The sequence below is a fragment of the Leuciscus leuciscus genome (assembly GCF_965113295.1).
Source record: "Leuciscus leuciscus genome assembly, chromosome: 6".
NCBI lineage: Eukaryota > Metazoa > Chordata > Actinopteri > Cypriniformes > Leuciscidae > Leuciscus > Leuciscus leuciscus.
In genome coordinates, this window is record NC_138730.1 from 27,672,714 (window position 1) to 27,694,346 (window position 21,633).

The window sequence follows — 21,633 nt, forward strand, 5'->3', positions numbered from 1 at the left end:
AAACAGTAATCTGATTATGAAAGTCACATTACTTGTAATGCATTACCCCCAACACTGGTAACGGAAGTAGTGACAGATCTTTTTTCTGTATTGTGACATACATCTGAGTGTTGATTGGTTGTTGACTGGATAAAGGCAGAATGAATGTGAGCTTGCAGTCGATTGAGCTTGCAGGGTTTAAACATACTACATGATTGGTCCTGCATGCGACACCAGTGAAAAGTCTGTAATTTCTCAAGACAATCCAGTTATGACAAAAAACAAAAAACAAAAAAAAACATGTGCATGGATGAATCGTTCACAATAAGATATGCATTTAGAAATGTTTTTATTTTATTTTTTATTTCATGCCAGCTTTAGCAATGATGATACTGACCAAGGCATATCTGTTCACTCTTTTCCAGTGATTGTGGTGATGTTCTCAGCTTTAAAGAAGCAGAGGAGGAAGGAACCGCTGATCATCTCCAAAGAAGACGTCAGGGATAACGTAGTCAGCTATAACGACGAGGGGGGCGGCGAGGAGGACACGCAAGCCTTTGACATCGGCACACTGCGCCACCCAGAGGTGATCGAAAGCAACAAGCTGCGGCGCGACATCATCCCTGAGATGCTGTTTCCCTATCACAGACCTTCACCCATGAAGGAGTGTGCGGATGTTAGAGACTTCATTATTAGCAGACTGCAAGACAACGACACAGACCCTTTCGCACCTCCCTATGACTCTCTCGCCACTTATGCTTATGAGGGCAATGGATCAATCGCTGAGTCACTGAGCTCTCTGGAGTCCTCTGTGACTGAGGGAGACCATGAATATGATTACCTCTCTAACTGGGGGCCGCAGTTTAAAAAACTTGCTGACATGTACATTGGAAAGGATACGGGAGTTGCCAACTAGGCTGCCATTCAGTGACATTCATATTCTCTGTATGTACGCTTGGATCGCACTCTGAGCTGTGAGGCATAACTTGAAAGAAGAACAAAAAAGGATACTTCACACATGAAGTCTTTTTTCTTGTGTTTTCTAACAAAGCAAGTGGAATTTCACTTTTATGATGGATTTTTTTTGTGGACAGTGTTGTGGTAAGGTGATTTTGTGTTAATATGAGAAGTGATGGTGATTTTTGTTTTTTGTTCACTTGCAAAAAAAAAAAAAAAAACTTGACAGAGGAGCAAAATGAATGAATGAGTTTGTGACTTTAAAAACATGGACAGTGACAAGACTGCCTTCATCTTATGACAGATTGTAAAGGACTCTTCCCTGTTCTTCTACGGCCCTGTCCCAAATGGAACCCTATGCCCTTGCGATTTTCCTCCAAGTCACACTTTCATGACGTAATGCCGCCTTGACTGTTGGGTAGACGTCTTGCTTTAGTGCGGCTTCGGCAGAAGTGTGCATCGTGAGCACATATCAGCCACAAAGGGGACCCTTCTGAAACCTAAAATGACAAATGGGACAGCCTATGGTCTTATGGACTTAACGGACACGTGTTTGCGGCAGCCATTGTGTCCACAAGACCACAAGTGCACATGAAGTGTGCCATTTGGGACAGGGCCATCCTTTGACGATGGTGGCGTATCCAGGAATTCAGCATCACAAATCACGTTTTGCTACAATGCCATGTTTCATGGTTCCATGACATCATGTGAAAATTAACTGGCAAAAAAAAAAAAAAATTGGGTGTATTTAAGTTCTATAAAGTCATTCTTCAGAATTTATGTCAGTCATACAGGTTTTGAACGACGTAAGGGTAAGTAAATGATGACAGAATGTTCATTTTTGGCAGAACTGTTTCTTTACAGGACTTTACATAGAGGGATTTCAGTTATATTGGCTACAATTGAATGTGAGTGGAGAAATGTTTCATCACAGACTCGGCCTCTCTACACATCTTGTGAAGTCCTCCCTTGTTGAAACATAATTGCAGCATTATCATTACAGCACTGAAAGCTTACAGAGGAACAGGGGAGTATTTCTACATCTGTATGAAACGTTGTTCAATTCAACTTCATTTGCTTGTGTGAAGTTTGCTTAATTTGCAAAACTGCAGATTACACTAAAATCAAATAGAAGTGTCACAAAGAATGCTGCAGCACACTGAGCTTGTGTGAATTAATATTGTCAAAGTGTTTTCTATACACATTTTTTAAGTATATATTTTAATAAAAAATATGAATGCACTTCTGGTCGCCTAACTTTTTTAGGTCTCTATCTCTCACAAAAGCAAAGAACTAAAGATTAACAGATAATAGAGGATTGCTGGGAAATAGAAAACCTGTCACATTTTGAGTTTATTTGTTCATGTTTAGAGTTTAACCTCTTTTTCTGTTCTATTCATGTCTGTGTTTCCCGGTTATTCCATCTGGTTCTGTCTTCCTCGATCCCCTGCCTGTTTGTCTATTTGGTTACAGATTTGATTAGAGTCCTTAGTTCAGGTGTCTAGTTAGTTTCTCCCTTCGTTTTCAGAGTATTTAAGCCCTGTGTTTAGTCCTGTCTAGTTGTCTGTCGTCGTTGCTGTTTACTGGTTGTTCTGGTCTTGTTTTTGGTATTTCTGAGAAGCCAGAGTATTTCTGTTAGTTTGATTTTGTTTTCAATAAAGACTGCTGCACTAAGATCCAGTTTCACCCTTCCTTGCTACCGGGAGTGACACAACCAGGGTTCACTGTTGGGGATCTTCTGAAAAATATTTTCCATTGTGGCCTGCCAAAGTCTGCAACTTTGTCTTAAACTGGATCTTAGCTGTGAGAATTAATTTGAATTTCCCCAGTGGAAACTTAACACTTTCCGCATTGTCTAGAGCCATTACTGTATGTTCAATGCAGAATTTTTGCAAATGTTTAATGCCAAATGCTGCTGTTATAATGTAATAATTCCTTTGTGTTGTCAACTTTGGTTTCACAAAGGCTTTTGTTCTGTGTCTACAGCCAACTTGGAACACAGTAAGCTCTCTCTTTATCAAATATTATTTCATATTATTTGTGATGGTTTATCATATAAAGAAACAGCATGCACAGTATCATTCTGTTTCAATAATAAGACTTTGTTTTGAGGTAGAATTATGCATACTTTAAATAATTAAATTGCTGCAAGCAGTTACATTGCTGTGGTAAATTTTACTTTCTGGGATATCCAGAAAAGGTGTGCGAAAATAATACAAAGAAATAAACAACTTTGCACATCCATTGTTTGCAATGATCCTACAATACCAGAGATTGTTTCAGGACCTCATTTGTAGGACCCAGGGTTATTTTTGTGACAGCGCCACCTAGCCAATTCTGCTCCATCAGAGGAGACCTGATTCAAACCTTAATTTTTTTTTTTTAAATACAGGTGCAAAGACTAAACACACAGACATTTTTCATTTTTATTTTCTGTCCACCATATTTTTATATAAGAGTGGGTGTGGCCAAGTCTTCCAGTGTCAGCTGATTGAATGATTAAAACTTTAAATAATTCCTAAAAAATAATAATACATAATTGAATAGTAAGTGCATTCAAATTGGATAAACCGTTCCTTAAAAAAGGGTTAGGGTTAGGGGTTAGGGGTTAGGGTTTAGGCTTAGGGTTAGGGTTAGGGTTAGGGTTTTAGGAGTTTCAGTCCTAGAAATTCCGTCCTGAAACTGCAGTCTCCGGTTTGCATGATCAAGCTTTTTTCTTTCTTAGAGTCTCCACTCAATAATACACAAGAGGTCATGGTGATGGAAAACCACAGAAATTCAGTCCATGCCTCTTTTCCAGGATTTGAACCTATAGTCTCAGGTTACCATGTCTATAGAGTCTATAGCAGTGTTCACATTGACATCAATCTGCAGTGACAACGCGACCAGAACTCATTAACTTTCAATGAGTCCTGATGGTTTCTAGCAGCATAAGCATCAGTGACAGGATGGTGCCATGTCCAACAACACAACAAAGTAGATAAAAGATTAACTTTATGCAAATGAGCTGTTACTCCATGCAGCGAAAACCAACAGGAATAAAAGACAGTATTGCACTCCAGTGATCCATCTTTTGTGGGACACCAGTAGAGTGTCAGCAAGATGAAGATAATGTTACAGTGAGTGATTTCACTGTTCTATATGATTTGTTTCTACCCACATCCAGAATATAATAACACCAAGGAAATCCGAGTCAGAAATTGTTGGGAGGGAGTTTGATTCGTGAAATCTTGTTCATGATATGATGTATTATGCATCACTGCAATTTTTGTGCAGTTGTTCTGCAAATGCTTCCTTCTGAATAATATTCAATTTAAGCAGCTACTTACTTCTCCTGCGTCCTATTCTTCTGCAACCTAGATTGGCATCTTTGTTTGAGCAGCCTGAAGCTTATTTTATTTAACTTTTGGTGTGAAAGGGCCTCTGCATTTGGCAAAACTAGAAGTTTTGTAGACGCAAGTAGACGTATGGCCGTTTGGACGGAAGCTAGAATTTTACTTTGTAACGTGTTAAATATGAATATTTTTCTTACACAAACTCATCGCTCCTCCCGGCATGGCTTTCCCTGCTCCCCCTCACAGTGAACTACCCACCTCAGGTACACCGGACATCATTCCATTGGTGCCGTTAGTACGGAGTCTGGACGCGTGGCTAGCACTTCCCAGCCCATCACGCTGCCTCATCAGAACATTCTGGTTCTGCTACGCGATTCAGTTCTTCAGGCGCCCAGGTACAGCGGCAGGCTTCTTACCTCAGTACGAGGCAAGAATGTCGCTTTCTTTCAGGTGGAGATAGAGCCTGTCCATCTGGCTGAGATGAAAAAGGGGTATTACAGCCCTTGCTTCATCGTACCCAAGAAAGGAAGTGGGTTGAGACCAATCCCAGATCTGTGAGTTCTGAATTGGGCCCTGAACAGGCTCCCGTTCAAGATGCTCACATAGAAGCACATCCTCTCATGTGTTCAACACCAAGATTGGTTCACGGTGATAGACCTGTCTCATCGCGTATTCATGAAGGATACAGAGGCTGCCCTAAGGGAGGTGGGGTGGTGGGCCGATTTTTCACCATTTATTAAGCCCTTGATCAGACCTTGCGTTTCTACGGACAGGAGTTCCCCTAGAACAAGTGTAGGCATGTTGTTGTCACAACAGCATCTCCGAGACAGACTGGGGCACTGTATGCAATGGGCACACAGCCTCAGGACCCTGGACAGGGCTCCATCTGCACTGGCACGTTGACTGCCTCGAGTTGTTGGCAGTGCTGTTATGCCTGAAGAGGTTTTAACTGTTGATTCAGAGCAAGCATGTATTGGTACGGATGGACAAGACAGCAACAGTGGCGTATATATCGCCAAAGGGCGGCATCCGTTCTCGTCGCATGTCACAACTTGCCCGCAATCTCCTCCTCTGGAGTCAGCAGCAGCTGAAGTCTCTGCAAGCCACTCACATTCCGGGCAACCTCAATCGTGCAGCCAATGCACTCTTGCGACAGGTTATACTACATGGAGAGTGGAGACTCTGTCCACTGTGGTATTCCCTGACCGAGACCCCCTTAGCATGGACACACTGGCTCACAGCTGGCCCCGGAGCCGGCACAAGTATACGCTTCCCCCAGTGAGCCTCATTGCACAAATACTGTGCAAAGTCAGGGAAGAAGAGGAACAAGTCCTAATGGTTGAACCTCACTGGCCCAACTAGACTTGGTTCTCAGAGCTCACACTGACGGCATCGGCTCCCCTGAGGAAGGACCTTCTTCTCTGGGGCAGGGTACAATCTGGCACCCGTGCCCAGATCTCTGGAAACTCCAAGTCTGGTCCCGGGATGGGATGAGGAGGAATTCAGAGGCCTATCACCAGTGGCAATTGACACAATCACTCAGGAGAAAGCCCCCACTACTAGGCAGCCCTATGCTTTGAAGTGGTGCCTCTTCACTACATGGTGTTTTTCCTGAAATGAAGACCCACAGAGATGTGGCATCGAGGCTGTGCTTTCCTTTCTCCAGCAGAGCCTCGGGATGTGCCTGTCAGACTCCACACTGAAAGTCTACTTGGTCACAAAAGCGTCTAACTGTGACATGGTGGGTGGCAGGTCCTTGAAGAAGCACGACCTGATCATTAGGTTCCTGAGAGGCGGAATTCTCTAGGACCTCACCTTCTCCCCTCTTGTGATCTTTATTTTGGTCTTACAGTCCTTACAGAAAGATCCATTTGAGCCTTAACAAGTAGTTGATCTTAGTGCCCTCTCTACGAAGACAGCCCTCCTGATTGTGCTCACCTCCATCAAGAGGGTGGGGGACCTACAAGCCTTCTCTGTTAGTGAATCGTGCCTGGAATCAGGGCCGGCAGACTCTCACATTGTCCTGAGACCTGGATATGTGCCCGAAGTTCCCACTACTCCCTTCAGGGACCAAGCATACGCAGAGCTTCAGGTGATCTGAACAGAACTACTGCTTTGAACTTCTGCTTCGGAGGTCAGCAGAAGGGGAAGGCTGTCTCCAAACAAAGAATGGCTCACTGTATTGTGGATGCCATTCTTATCTTGTTATTCTCACAAGGTGTACCGTTCCCATTGGGAGTGAGAGCTCACTCCACTAGGGGTATCGCAACCACATCGGCTCTGGCGAACGGTGCTTCATTAGCAGACATATGTAAAGCTATGGGCTGGGCTACACCCAACACTTTTGCGAGATTTTTTTATCTCTGCATGGGAACAGTTCCATTTAGTGTCTTAGGTAATAACAGGTAAATCTTGGACAAACTGGTTGGGTGTAGTGCTTGCATTAGTGCCTTTCCCCTCTCTGATGTGATAATGTGTGTTTTTTCAGGACCAGCTAGAGTTTCCTTTGAATGGTGAACCCCCGGCCACCCTTCTCTATCATTCAGCACTCTTACGGTAGTCCTGGTAGTGAGTACAGAGTCCTGGTTGTGAGTTCATCTGCCAAACTCATCTACCAGGCCTTTTACTCATGGTATGCCCCTTTTCAGGTGAGCCCTTGTAATCTGGCTAGTGCTCCGTATGTACTGGTTCCTTAACAGTGATCCCATGTGATGTATTCTTCCACTGTTCAGTTTCCCTGCCAGTGAATCCAGTGTCTTACCCTGGACGAAGATAGCTCCGTCACCAGTCTCTGTGGCCGGTAGTCTCCCCCTCGTCAGGTGGAGCTCACCCATACTTTTTCTTGCCTATGTAGTACCCCCCCCACTGGTGAGTCCTTAGGATATATTTTCCACATATTAACCTCCCCCCTTTGGGTAGGATGTGGTCTCCATAGTGTTCCTTTCTCAATAAGAAGGAGAACACTTCTAAATGTTAACAACCATGTTTACTCAGCCGTAAAAAACAACAACTTTCTTTTGAAAAATTAGTAGAGGCCTAAGGCTTAAGTGACCAATTCGTAGAGGTGAGGGGGTCCCCCTGATGTGGGGTTATCCAGTTATCCTGAGTATTGACAGGATGTGAGAAGCGTAGCTGTATTTGCTTGGAACGCGGAGGCTTGGCATACAAATTTCACACGCCAATTCCATTGGCCTATTCTGTTTGGGTTCCAAAGTGCAACCTCTCATTCTACACAATGAGTGTCTCTCATTCTACTCAACATCTCGTTCCTTCCAACAGGAAACGGAGTTGCAACGTTTTAAAGTATTGTAAGGTCTTTAATAACCCAAAGTATCCTAATATTAATAAGTATCCTTAATAGTGTTAGGCCTATCAAAATGTTCATTGTAAAATGCATATTTGTTGTGCTTATTTACTCGTAATTAAAACAACAATTACAACATTACTGTAAATAATATAACCAAGGCAACATCTGTGGTATTACTTTATCTGGAAAAAAGTTAACAGTGACAGTCAACAGAGAGCTTACATATCACTTATATAAAGCTTGAATGATCGGTATCGGCTGATCATGATGACTAAAAATCAGTAGTTGGTATCAGCTGCAAAAATGTTTGCAGCTGATACCAACAGCCGATACCTTCAGCAATCAAATCACTGTCTGTGTGAACGAGGCATCATGTATAAATGTTATAAAATAGGTGCTTGATTCACTGAACTGAACTCACAAGCAATACTGTCTTTGTTCTTTATGGTCTGTACAGTACAGAAGGTGGATCAGCCTACAATATTGGTCAGCTAAACTGATCAACAGGCCCACACAGAATTTGCTCCCACAGAACTCAGCAGAGAGCTGAGCAGATTTCTGAAAAATACTTGACACAAAGTTTTACATATTATCCAACATATGCATATCCATCCCACATAATTACAATCACATAAGCCTTTGGAAATTCTATATCAAAACTGAATTATTTTGTTCTTTTTCACATACATACATTTATTTAGCCCATACATGATCAAAAGTTGAATATCAAATATGGCCAAGTCTAAAGAGTTCTCACAAAAGCTATAGAGAACACATTGTTTTATTACATTAGAAAGTCCATGGCTACAATACTATTTCCAAAACACGAAACGTTCAAAGAGACACAGCTGGCAGCCATATTCATAAGTTTAAATTTTGTTGTACCAGAAAAGCTTTGAGGGTGTTGAAGAAAAAACACAATTTCATAAAGGGGAATAAACTGTTTAATCAGAGAAACTGAGAAAATACCACAATTTACTGCCAAAGACTTGCACGGTGACCTGATGAAAGGAGGAAAAAACATTTCAATGCAGAGCATAAGAAGAACACTAGACAAGCATGGCCTTCATGTTGGGACATCTTGCTGAATGCCACTCTTGACCAAGAAGAACATAAAAGACTGACTTGAGTAAGCTAAAAAATCCTTTGGATAGATCTGTGGAATTCCGGAAGAATGTTTTATGGAGTGATTTGACCAAACTGGAACCTTTTGGACCCATGGGTTAGCGGTACAGTATGTCTGGTACAAAAAGGCAAAGCTTATAAGCAGTAGTTGTAGTAGTAGTAGCAGTAGTAGTAGACCATCTCCATGGTCAAACATGGAGGTGGTCCAGTCTTATAGGGGTGCTTTGCTGTTGCAGGAAGTGGAAATCTTGACTGTATGAAGGACAACATGAATTCTTTAAAGTATCAAGCCATTTTGGCAAAGATAGTAATGCCTTCACTGCAGAGATGATCAAAAAGATGATACCAAAGTATTGTAGCAACTATGACATCCGGCTGCTTTTCACATTAAGTGAATCATGAGGGTGTCGAACACATCTTCTTTGTCCTTAGGAAGACGAGCTCTGGTTAATATTACTCCCTAAGGGGTAATTCACCAGCGCCGGGGTGTCTGGAGCCCCCCCAGTTCAGCGTGGACTCCCCGTGACTTTTATAGACTCGTGACATTCCAACGCACACACACAAACACACTCTGGACTTTGAAACAGAAACCCCCTTACAGAAAAGGACTTTTACCCATAAAGTCACTCTTAAATGTACTAAATATATCCCTTTTTGTGTTAAGAGGTGTGTGTAAACCATAGGAAAGCATATATGTCCTATTGTAACATTAATAGAACTGCAAATACCTATACTAATGCATAATAATGTATCTTTGCATTGCTACAACGTCTATATTCTATTTTTGATATCTCTGTAATCCTCTCCAGCTAACGGAGTTAAATTTCGATAACCAATTGCAGTAATTTGTATCGTTTGAGACATTTCATATGTCTGGAGCAAATCTTCTCAAATTCGATCTCAATCATGACTCATTCGAGTGGGCGTGTCTAACCGGACAAAGGAAAACCTTCCGCTAGAAATGCGCTAAGATGATTCGTCCTCCACGCAAAAGGAGGCGTACACGGGACACTGTTAAAAGTCCGAACCTTCAGTTTACAATTCTCTCAACTCTCATCCTCTCTTCTGACCTTCTCCTCCACGCGCAGCGCTTCTCCTCCCAACGCAACCAGCTGGACAGGCCTTGCCCTGGGCCTCTGGACGCATGCCCCGCGTCATGTAGAAGCTGCCGTTCTTTTGCAACTAAGTTCCTACTCGCCTTTCCCCTCCACAAGGGAAATGATCTGAACTTTCTCGGTAACGTTAAATTCAAGTGAGCCTTTACATCGTCTTGCGAAACGACCCAGAAGACGAAGCTAGACGCAAACCAGCCGGACACGCGCACACGCGCGCCCCCTTTTCAGCACCACACTGAAAGAGCACAGAATCTTGCAAGTATCTCGCTCTAAAAGCTGATATCAGGTGTCGAGCTCTTAGGTCTGTGAATTAAGTTACCCTCTATCTCTTCTCTCTGTTTCTTTCTTTCTATCTTTCTTTCTTTCTTTCTTTCTTTCTTTCTTTCTTTCTTTCTTTCTTTCTTTCTTTCTTTCTTTCTTTCTTTCATTTCATTCTGACCACGCAATGTTTTATGTTTTTGTTTGGTTAAATGTTTGTTTGTTTTATTGTTTGCATTTTTACGTGCGTTTATATTGTAGCTCATATAATCTCTCTAGTTTACATTTATTAAAAATCCATTTATACTTTTAACTGTCTCTGTGTTTGAAAACCCACCTTGTAAGTCAATGAAATCAAAGATCTAAGCTACAAGCTCGATATTATAGACTACCTTGAGTAGTTTTAATTCATAAACTCAGAAAGTTTGATGTTCATGGCCAGAAGATAAAACTTTCTTGGAGTTTGTAAACAGGGATACTCCTTCTTAACTGATAATCTTACATTTATTCGCTGGACGAATGACTGATGACGAGACCAGTTACAGAACGAAGTATTTCCAAAAATTGATAAAGTAATGTATATGCGATTTATGAATTATGACCATGAGTTATGATTAGTAATATTTCCCAAATTCCCTATATTCTTGAGCTAATTCGCATTGACCCAGAGTCATTTACGTTACAGTATACATCCATCTACTTAAGCTTGGTTCAGTGATCAGTCATAGAATGTTCTTGAGTGGCCTGTGCAGTCTTCAGATTTAAATCTCATTGAAAATATTTGGTGGAATTTGAAGAAAGCAGTTGTAATGTGGAAACCAAAGATTATCAATGATAAGCTTTCTCAAGCGATGAATGGGCCAAGATTGCAGTAGAGAGGTGACAGAAGCTTCTAAGCACTTACAGGCAGCGTTTGAAAGTTATAAGGCATAAAAGATGCTGCACAAAATTTGACTTTTAAGGGTTAAATCATTTTGTACATGAATGTATAGAGAGCCAATTCGATAGTTTTTGTTTTTTTCATCAACTTTACGTTCTCAGAATCACTCAAATGTTTATTTATAAACATTATATACAGGTTTACTGATGCTTTTGTTGAATGGTTTTCATAAAATTTTGCTCTTGGCAGCAAAATGTCTTGCAGGTTGAATAATTTGGATTGAACTGTATAATATAACACGCACACATACTATATATATATATATATATACACACTATAGATTCTCGAACGCTCTATAGTGTGTGTGTATATACACACACACACACACACACACACACACACACACACACACACACACACACACACACACACACACACACACACACACACACACACACACACACTATATAGCGTTTGAGTGGTTGCTCTGATGGAAATATGTAATCTCTTTAATGAACTATAGATTATAATGTCATGTTGTGGGATATGTCATTACATGGTTTGCAGATTTTTTTTTTTCAAACAGAATGTGTAAAACTAACAGCTAGAAGTCTACTGTACAAAGACACAGAACATGTTGCGTAATCTCCATTAATGGATTACACAAACATACTGTACCTCTATGTCTGATTATATGGAGTACAATATTGTGTGTTGCTCTTGAAATCCAAATGACCACTTCAAAGTAATGCAACATTTGGCGAAACCTTTTAGAGGAGGATCATTTATAATATCTCTGGATGACAGTTGTGCTGTACATCATGTAGGTAGGGCATTTCAGAAAAATACAGTAATTGAGATGCTGTAGGTGGGATGGACTTTACTCTCTTTCAAACGATGATCCATAAATAAAACACTTCAGCTTGCTGTATGAAGTATCCTTCACAAAAATTCAATACAAGCTGCAGCTACCAGCACAATGCTATAATCATATACTGGGACTTTCAGTATTAATTTGCAACATGCTGAAGGTTAAAGCAACTTTTAAAATGAGTGGGAAAATACCTTAAATATTATTTTCCTGCTACTTTATATAAATATATTTATTTGTTTGCAATTTTTCTTTCTTTCATTCTTGGACTAAGAATGAATAAAATACATTTGTTTAGAATAGGATAACAAAATATAAATGTTAAAAAAGGACAAATAAAAAGTGATTTTGACATCTGCTTCAACTCTCTTTGCTGTGTTTGTGTGAGTTATATATATATATTAGGGGTGTAACAGGTCCATGTATTTGCCCCGAACAATCAGGGTACGGACGTCACGTTTTGGTGCATGCATTCAGATGACGAATTACAGTCAATCAAAGGCGATCCACAGTCCAATCCAGAAGAGGACAGCAATGCAACGCTGTTTATTAACCGCCAAAACAGTAAAAAAAAGAGCAGAAGAATAAATGCATAGCCAATAAACATGTTGTAGAGATTATATATATATATATATATACAGTATAGGCCTATATATATATATTAGGGCTGGGGGAATTAACGCGTTAATCTTTGCGATTAATTTGAAATGTTTAACGCGTAAAAAAAAAATAACGCAATTGACGCAGCACTTTTTTTTTTTGCCTCGTTTTAATGATTTCCTGTTGCGTCTGCTATTAAAAAGGCCGAAATATGCCGTCCCGCCCCTCCATGTTCGGCGGTCAGGTTTCATTCTCGGGCAGCTTTCATGAGCGGGTCTTTTCCGCTCGGTATGTGCGTCGCGCTCTGTGCTCCGCGCGCGCGCGTGCATGTGTGTGTGTGTGTGTCGGCTCGCTCTGTCGTTAATGGCCCAGCAGCGGCGAGCTCTCCGTTCCGTGTGTGTGTGTGTGTATGTGTGTGTGTGTGTGTGTGTGTGTGTGTGTGTGTCGGCGGCTCTGTCGTTAACGGCCCAAAGGCTTCAATCATGTACTAAGCACTGGAAAAGTAAAGTCCACTCAAGTAACGTGAAATTTCTCTGTTGACTTCTGTTTGCTGAGCTGGTATAGCCATGCTGGGCAACAATGGTAAAATGACCTGCTCTGATCACATGCTCTGGTAATAATAGCTTTGTAGGACTATATTTTGTTTTAATAATTAATAAAATAATAATAATAATAATAATAATCTGTTAAATTATGTTGATTGATTATTGAAAAAGAATAATATATTGATATATTGATGTTTAATATTTTAATATAGGGCTATTTTCTGTTCCCTTTTTTTCCTGTGTTGTTTAATTAGGTGATTCTAAGTTTAAATATTGATGATTACAAGCTTGGGGGAAGCGCAATTAATTGCAATTAATTACAGAAATTGTGCAATTAATTAGTTAATTTTTTTTAATCGATTCCCAGCCCTAATATATATATATATGTATGTATATGTGTACTGTATATATACATGTGTGTATATATAATTAGTTTCTTTTCAACACATCTAGTGCGTTATGGATGCTGTTCACACAGATTACCCTCTTCCTTTAAAACACTTTGAATGGAAGTATCAAGTAAAGTTGTAACAATGTATGCAGGTAATCTGAAGATGACAGAAGAACCAGGTTCAAAAACCTCAAAAGGTTTCATTCCAATTCAAAAACTTGCAGCACTAACACATTTTAACACAACAGTGACTGGACAAAAAGTGCAGGTAAGGGTGCATCTTAAATAACAAACTGAAACGAGATAATTAATCAAACACAGCTGACACAAATTAACTCAAAATGACAGTGACCATGGAAACAAAGGAGTGGCGGAAGACTGAAACAAAGGAACATATCAAACACAAAAACAAACATAACCCTGACAAAAGTGTTAAAATGCAAGCAATTATAATGTGCACATTATATTCCTGGATTCATATATAGCCTACTACCAATCAAAAGTTTGGTGTTAGTAATAAAACATTTAATTAAATAAAAGTACCTATTATACCTATTAATTTAAAATAGACAACATATATTTATAAAATGTATGAAATTCATATACTTCTGTATATATAATTCAATATTTCTGTTTCACTATATTTTTGAACAAATAAATGCATCCTTGGAGAACAAAAGAGACTTCTTTCAAAAACATTAAAAAAATATTTCAGAACCCAAACTTTTAAACTGTAGTGTTTGTTTGTTTGTTGTTTTATTTGACAGCCCCAGTTATTATTCAATTTCAGTATCCTTTTGAATGAATAAAATAATAAAATCAATAAAAATAAACAATAAAAATAAACAATTATGTACACACAGAACGGAGCGCAGGCAAGGTCTAAAGTCAAATCAGAGCACCAAGTAACATAACAAAAACATAAACATTACTGGTTTCATTTAAAGTACATCACATTTTATATGACAAACTATATAAGAAGGCAACATAAGCACAGATGAACTCTGGGTGGCAGTATTACCTCACAAGTACTACGTGATTTTTGAGACCATTCCAAATCTGAGCAGAATAACGTAATTGTTCCAGTTCAGTGTCACACTGTAATAGCCTACAGTAATTAAAAGCAAGAGATACTTAAATAAATAAATATATAAGAGCTTAATATTTGATCTTCCACTTAAAAAAAATATATAAACAGGATACAACTTTTATCTTTAAGCTGAATCACAGCTAAGCATTTATAAAAAACATCACTATTTAAATTTTTGTGTTGGAAAACAATTCACCCTACACCTCTTGAAGGGTTCAGAAGGGTTGAGCCTGATCAGTATGGCAGACCCCGTTTAAGTGTTTTAGGGTCCAGCAGGGGGTGTTCTCCCTCCCTCCTGATAATCCACACATCTAGTGCATGGATACTGTTCACACAGATTTCCCTCTTGCTGTAAAACACTTTGAATGGAAGTATCAAGTAAAGTGTTATACATACAAGTAATTATAATGTGCACGTTGTTTTGTTTGGTTAGAGTGGCCAACACATTCTCATGGCATTTCATATCTATTTAATGTTTTGGCGAATTGGTGTCGTATGAATTTGTACAATTTCATTCGCACATAATCTGTTTACACCGCAGTGACAGTTATGTTTTGAGGGGGTGTTATGGGTGGACCATCATGCTTACTTTTCTTTCTAAAAATCATATGTTTCTATATGATTCACAACGTACAAATTCATACAAAAGTGAAAGTGACATGTGAAGGGTAAGTATGGTAACCTATACTTGGAATTTGTCCTCTGCTCATCCAAGTTAGTGCATTAGAAGTAGTGAACACACACACCAAAAGCAGTGGACAGCCATGTTTGCTGCGGCACCTGGGGAACAATTGAGGTTATGTGCCATGCTTCTGTCAGTAGTGAGAATAGAACCCACAACCTTCGGGTTAGCAGTCTGACTCTCTACCATTAGGTCATGATCTAAAGGTGAAATTATCACCTTGTAATATAGTTTTATCACCACCTCTTTTTCCCATGAGATTGGGTTGGAGTGGCAGACAATAAAGCGTAATGTTTGAATTAGAAAATAAATACTTCCTCAAAATCGATGCATTTTTTTTTTTTTTATGAATTAACTACTCACTATATGCATTGGTTATAGTGGGAGACTATGGCATAAGTGTCAAGATGAAGATGAGACATTAATGTGAGGCTTTCACTTGAGGACAGGAACAACAGCCTGGCTAAAGCTTTACTGCTAATTAGAGCTGGCTTCAGCCTCATGGTGACATATTGATGGACATGGATGGGACTCTCTGGAATAAAAGTATGCTGTGAAAAATGTGTTTCTTGAAGTGAGAACATTGATTGATTCAGGGTATGCGCCAATGAAGCAGGCCTGCAGGATATAAACACTATAGCTTAATTGAAATGAGATTTGTGCAAACATGCTGTGTTTTAGAAAGTCACGTCATTGGCAGATTATCTACTGCACTAACAAGATCAAAGTTGCAGTGAAGTTTGTGGCAGATATTCAAAGAAACGTCTCTTTAAAGCAGTGACGGGTCTCTAAGAAATAAGATATGGATGTTGTGAACTATAAGGGACAGCAGCGCCTACACTGCTAAAAAATTATGATCATTAGCCTAATATAGACAAGACTTTGAACTGTTCTATAAGTCTTACATAGAGTCACTGTTGTCCTTTTCCATAAATTGCTGGTTTGGTAATCTTAATGTGAAATATAAAAAAATATATTTTTTAGCTTTTAGTATGAATATGTTAGGCTTAGGGTTATGGATAAGCTGGTGTGTTCCAAACCAATGACAAAATTCAGACTTCTTTTTTTCTCATCACATCTTCTGCAAATCTTCAAATAGATAAAACATCTCCAGTTAACTAGCAGGGCATTCGTTTGTCAAATAAGAGGTGTTCTAGCGCTGAAATGGGTTGTTTTTTAAATCAAACTGCTGAGCTCGTTGCCGCTGCTATCAGTTGCATGGACACAGTGTTTTCTTGTGGCTCGCGCACAGTCTTCACTCGGACACGCTTCAATCTATCGCCGTTACGGAGACTCTCTATTCGTTTCGGTGAAATCCCAAAACAAAATGCACACAAACGTGTCCCTGCTTGATATACAACCACTGATAAACATATTCGGTTTTGATGAGAGAAAAAAATTTAAAATAAATATACAAGAGCGGATTAGAACCCAGAACCTCTGACACGCTTGGCAAAAGTTCTGCCACTAGACCATGAAAGTACGAAAGCTATATTAACAGATCTATGGATTTATCCAAGTGAAAATTCTTGGCACTAACAATATATATTAGTAGATCTCATTAAAAAATGACAAATTAAACCCAAAGTACTATTGAAATTGATTTCTGGACATCGTAATGTTATTTTTTCTGAAAATTGTTATTGTACACATATTGTATACATATATCTTAGCATTGTATAGCAACCTCGTCCCACCCACACCCCACACACCTGTCCCAGCCACTTTTTAAAACAAAATTATGCCACTGGTTGGAGATGTGTGTTCGGTTGCTTGAGTTTTATTCCGTTTTCCAACTGTATGTAGGAATTAAATGGCTAGAATTTATTCACACTTCTACTATTGAATCCAATGTATCATCAGCACTCTGGCACCAAGGCACTTCAGTGGGCTTTTAAACAGAATTCTGTCTGGACCACCACTAAAGTCAAGATGACTGACAATTAGCATACAGTGTGAATTGGCGGTTTGGTTCTGTTCTGGGCAAGAACTCTCTGCCCATCCATGCGGCCTAGCATGGATAAGAGCAGGGAGAGAAGCAATAACAGAGGCCAGTCCTGACAGGACGAGAGGAGGAGCTGGGGATGGAGGACGGTAATTAGCTCCTGCGAAACGCAGTAAAGCTGAATAATAATACTGCAATAATATTGAATTTACATTTATATAGAGTGGTGCACGTATGACGTCACTTTGTAGGCTAACCGGCAGTTCATGAGTTCACACTTACATATAACTAGAGGGAGTAAAGCTTTATGTGTATTTGGCGTGCTGTCCCAACATGATCTCATGAGAATACGTGTGTATTTTTACGTAAAGTGTAGTTCTACCATACGTACATTTATTTACGTTTTATACACACATAAACGTGTAATACTGACGTATTTACAGCACTAAAACGTATAACATTTACGTATTGAAAGCACAAGAACGTAATTTATTTACGTATAAACAACTTTACCGACGTACAAATTTGTACGTATTCCTATTTAACTTATGCTTATTAAAATTGTGGCATTAATGTTTTGACTCTATTGCATTCAATTGTCTTATCAATAAAATTTTCAGTTGCATTTATTAATACAGTTTAACGTTACTCATATAATAACGTTACTCATAAATAATAACATTTCACTCTGTTCGTGCCTTCTGCTGCAAACTCGTTTCGGAGGATTAGCCTACATGGTGTTAAACAAGAATACACTTTAAAACCTTAAAAATACCTTCTTTAATCGTTTAACCATTTTGTAATATTTGGTTTATTTACCTTGAGACACAAAAGGCGTTTTTCTCCTATAGACCCATAATACACTAAAACACACCATAAATTCACAAAAGACATTTTATTGTGTGTACACTAAAAAAAAAAAAAAAAAAAAAAAAAACTTGTAGGATTTACTTGATAAAATCCTCGTAACAATTTGCACTAACACATTTTAAGTAAATTAAAGCAGAGCCACTGCTCTGTACAACTTACCTGTTATTGTAAAGTAAAATCTACTTACTATTGAACTTAACAAGCATTTGACATTTAATTGACACTTAACTTCTTAATTATATTTAATTAATTTAATAGCACATTTATAATTAAATAACATCTACTTAACTAAGTTAAGTAAAGTAAATTGACCAAAATACAATTTATACTCGAACAACATAACACTGAATTTAACCACACTTTTAAAGTGTATGATTTACTAAGTAAATAATACAGCAGATATACTCCATTCTGTATCTACATAATATGGCACCTGAACACAGAGACCTCAATACTTTGTACAGAATACACAATGGCGGTAACATTCGATAGATCGTTTATGAGTATGAATGTGTCATTTTGAGTAGAAAATGAATCCAGATGTCACAAAATGGCAAGTTACCAAACCTAACAACACAAGCAAAGTTAAAACGGTGTAAATACAGCTGGAAAACAGTGAAAAATAAACCTTATTACAGTAATTAATTATTCATACCCCTGTGCATGATGGGAACACCAGTATTAGAAAAGTTGAGAAGGTTTTACTTAATTTTATATATTTAATTTCTATAAGCCTGAATGAGTACTAATATAGGATTTACTTATATTCTTGCCTGAACTACCTTTTTCACGTAGAAATTATATTTGGTGTTTTTTTCTGTAGCATTTTTCTGTTACTTCTGTAGCAATAATCTTTATCAGTGTTTATTTTTTTCATTGTTGCATTATTTGTATGTCTATTACGCGTTATTTGTACACTGTAAAAAAAAATTACATCCCCAAGTCAAAAATTTCAAGTGACCGATAACATCTAAATTTTTCAATTAGTCTGACGTATTATTTCTCATTGAGCCAATGTTAACAGACTATTGCAACAAGAATTTCACTTGGGCCAATTGAAAAATTTTGATGTTATCGGTCACTTGAAATTTTTGATTTGGGAGGGTTAGACATTTTTTACAGTGTATGTCTACTACTCTGCATCCAAAATTAAAATATTAATTTACATTAATAAAAAGTTATTTATAAATTAAGCTTTTTTTTCAGCAAAAAATACTGAACTTTGAAGCAATTAAAAAAACATTACTCTATAGAATTCTGCACTGTAAACATTATATTGAAGGAAATTCTTCATGCAGTTAGACAGGAGTGAGACACTCTTACTGTCCACTGCAGTATCCTGAAGGTGACTATAATGTTATTCTTTTGCCAAGATACTAGCCCTTCATGTTTATGTCTCTATATTTATTCAATGTCTAGCCACCATCTTTACCTAGAAGTACCAATTGCTTTTATTTTCTTTGCTCTATAAATAGTGTGGTATCCACATCCTATTCTCAAAACAATTCGTACAAACAGCACCACACATTGGATTACCTGCAAAAACCTGTAACTTACTCAAAATCTTTTGTTCATCTCTCAAAAGTAAGTATTTATGTCAATGAACATATCAGTGCCATGAATGAAAAGTCCTTGTGTCATTGTTCACAAACAAGATAGTCAAAATGCTTAGTCATGTTGTCAATAAAACACTGCTCTTTGGCAGAACTTTGCTTTTGCATACAGCACTGTATATATGCTTGCTTGTATATATATATATATGCTCATGAAGGTTCATGAGATGCAACTTTGAGCTATTTCAGAGAACTGGTTTCTCATTGGTTTATTTACATTCTCTTCATTAGTGAAAGTAAAGATTCACTTGCACAATTCATCAGTTCATGGCACATTTACAATAGAAATGTGTAGAAAATATGCTTGACAGTTTATGACAACTAGATCAACCATTTTGCATTTAATGACTTATACGATGAACTAATGACTAGAAGTTTTGAGGGGAAAGACTATTGCACAGATAACTATTTAATACATTTTGAGCAACATGGCATTAGCAACTGAAAATGTAGGAAACCGCAGACAATTGAACATAATCAAATACATGAATGTACCAAAGCAATCGCAACTTGTTCAAAAGAATGAGAAACTGCTTTTATGATGTTCACAAGTGACTAGATGATGTGGAGGTTGAACAAGTAGTTTTGAGAATTTCATTTCTGATCTGAGAAATGCACCAAAGCGACTGAGAAAAACTGTAAAATGATGTAGAGTGACATGAGCAATTTCATGTGCAATCCACAGTGCAAACAGAATGAAATGCCCTAATGCGTATGTCCCTACAGAGCTATAGGACAAAAGCGACTATGACACACGCAAACGCCTCTGTGACCGTAAAAGATGCAGCTTGAGGCTGTAAGGTGACGCTGCAATGCAGTAGCCAGCTGCGTACCAGCATGAACCACCAAGAACATGCACAAATGAGTTGGGACTGACTCTAAAAATATCCATTTTATAGATGTATGTAACATAAGATGGAGAAAAACAGACAAAAAGTAGAAGTTTCTCTGGTGTGAAACTTCATATTATGCAGGTACTGTATCTAGGCATTTAAAAAGTCTAAAACCACCGTGTAAGAAGAGCAAGAAAAACATAAACAAGAGCTTACCCTAATGAAAATTTTACCTATGAACAAACACTGTATACTGCACATAGATGACGAAATGATTCTCTCAGGCTCACTTACTGTAATAGTGTATCACATGAACCATTGCACACTATTATGAATATCTCACTACTTTCATAAGATCAGAGGCCTAACCTGTTAGTGGGAGTAATGAAAGGAGCACACAGTCATGCAGTATTTGCACAAACCTTTGAATCGAGTCTCCCACTGTGCAAATTACCAAATATATGTATAAAATGACAAGAGAACCTGAGAGAATTTTATGACAAGTGGACTTAAAATTGCCTAATTTGTTCTGCTTCGGCAGCTTTACTCTCTCTCACACAGTGTATTTCTCAAAGAATTTTCTATCATGCTATATATTTGTGAATCAACATTTCATTCTTTGCCAGAGAGGGGTGTTTTTTTCTTAATTTTTTTCCACTCCAAAAATGGCTTTATGATCACTGTTGGTGTTGTAGCTATAAGTAATCCTTAAAATATTGTGTATGAAGCACCTCAAAACACCTTCTTGAAGGGACAGTTCACCCTGTCGCCCCCCAAAAAATGAAATTTCTGTCATCATTTACCCACCCTCATTTTGTTCCAAACATATGACTTTCTTCTTCTTTTCTTTATGCATATAACAAATGTGAATGGGTTCCAGTGTTGTTTAATGTTACTTTAAGTTACACTTTATTTTGATAGTCCACTTTAGGCATTCTACTAACTAAAAGTAACTTTGCAACTACATGTCAACTAACTCTTATTAATTTGCAACTACATAACTAACTCTCAGAGTAGACTGTTAAAGGGGTGGTTAAGTATGATTTCACTTTTAGTTAGTGTGTTAGTGTAAGTTTTATGAATGAATGGCTTGTTCTAACTGTTGCTCTGTCTTCGTCAACAACACGCGCTTTTGCACCCCCTGCTGGTGAGGTTGACTAACAGCAGATGGAGAGTATGCTCGGCAATCTACTGCTTTTCCTGCAGTTCCTGGATGTCAATGTTGAATTTACTGTCG

General features: G+C 38.3%; 1 protein-coding gene and 1 long non-coding RNA gene across 2 annotated transcripts in view; one reads left to right on the top strand and one right to left on the bottom strand.

Annotated features, from left to right (window-relative positions):
- Positions 1 to 3,408, top strand: part of cdh10a (cadherin 10, type 2a (T2-cadherin)) — a 30,136-nt gene extending 26,728 nt beyond the window's left edge. The window contains exon 12 of the mRNA XM_082172244.1: positions 405 to 3,408. Coding sequence (XP_082028370.1) covers positions 405 to 895 — 491 coding nt within the window. The 3' untranslated portion in view covers positions 896 to 3,408. The remainder of the gene's footprint in view (positions 1 to 404) is intronic.
- Positions 1 to 21,633, bottom strand: part of LOC309500614 — a 552,694-nt gene that overhangs the window by 124,085 nt on the left and 406,976 nt on the right. The window lies entirely within an intron of this gene.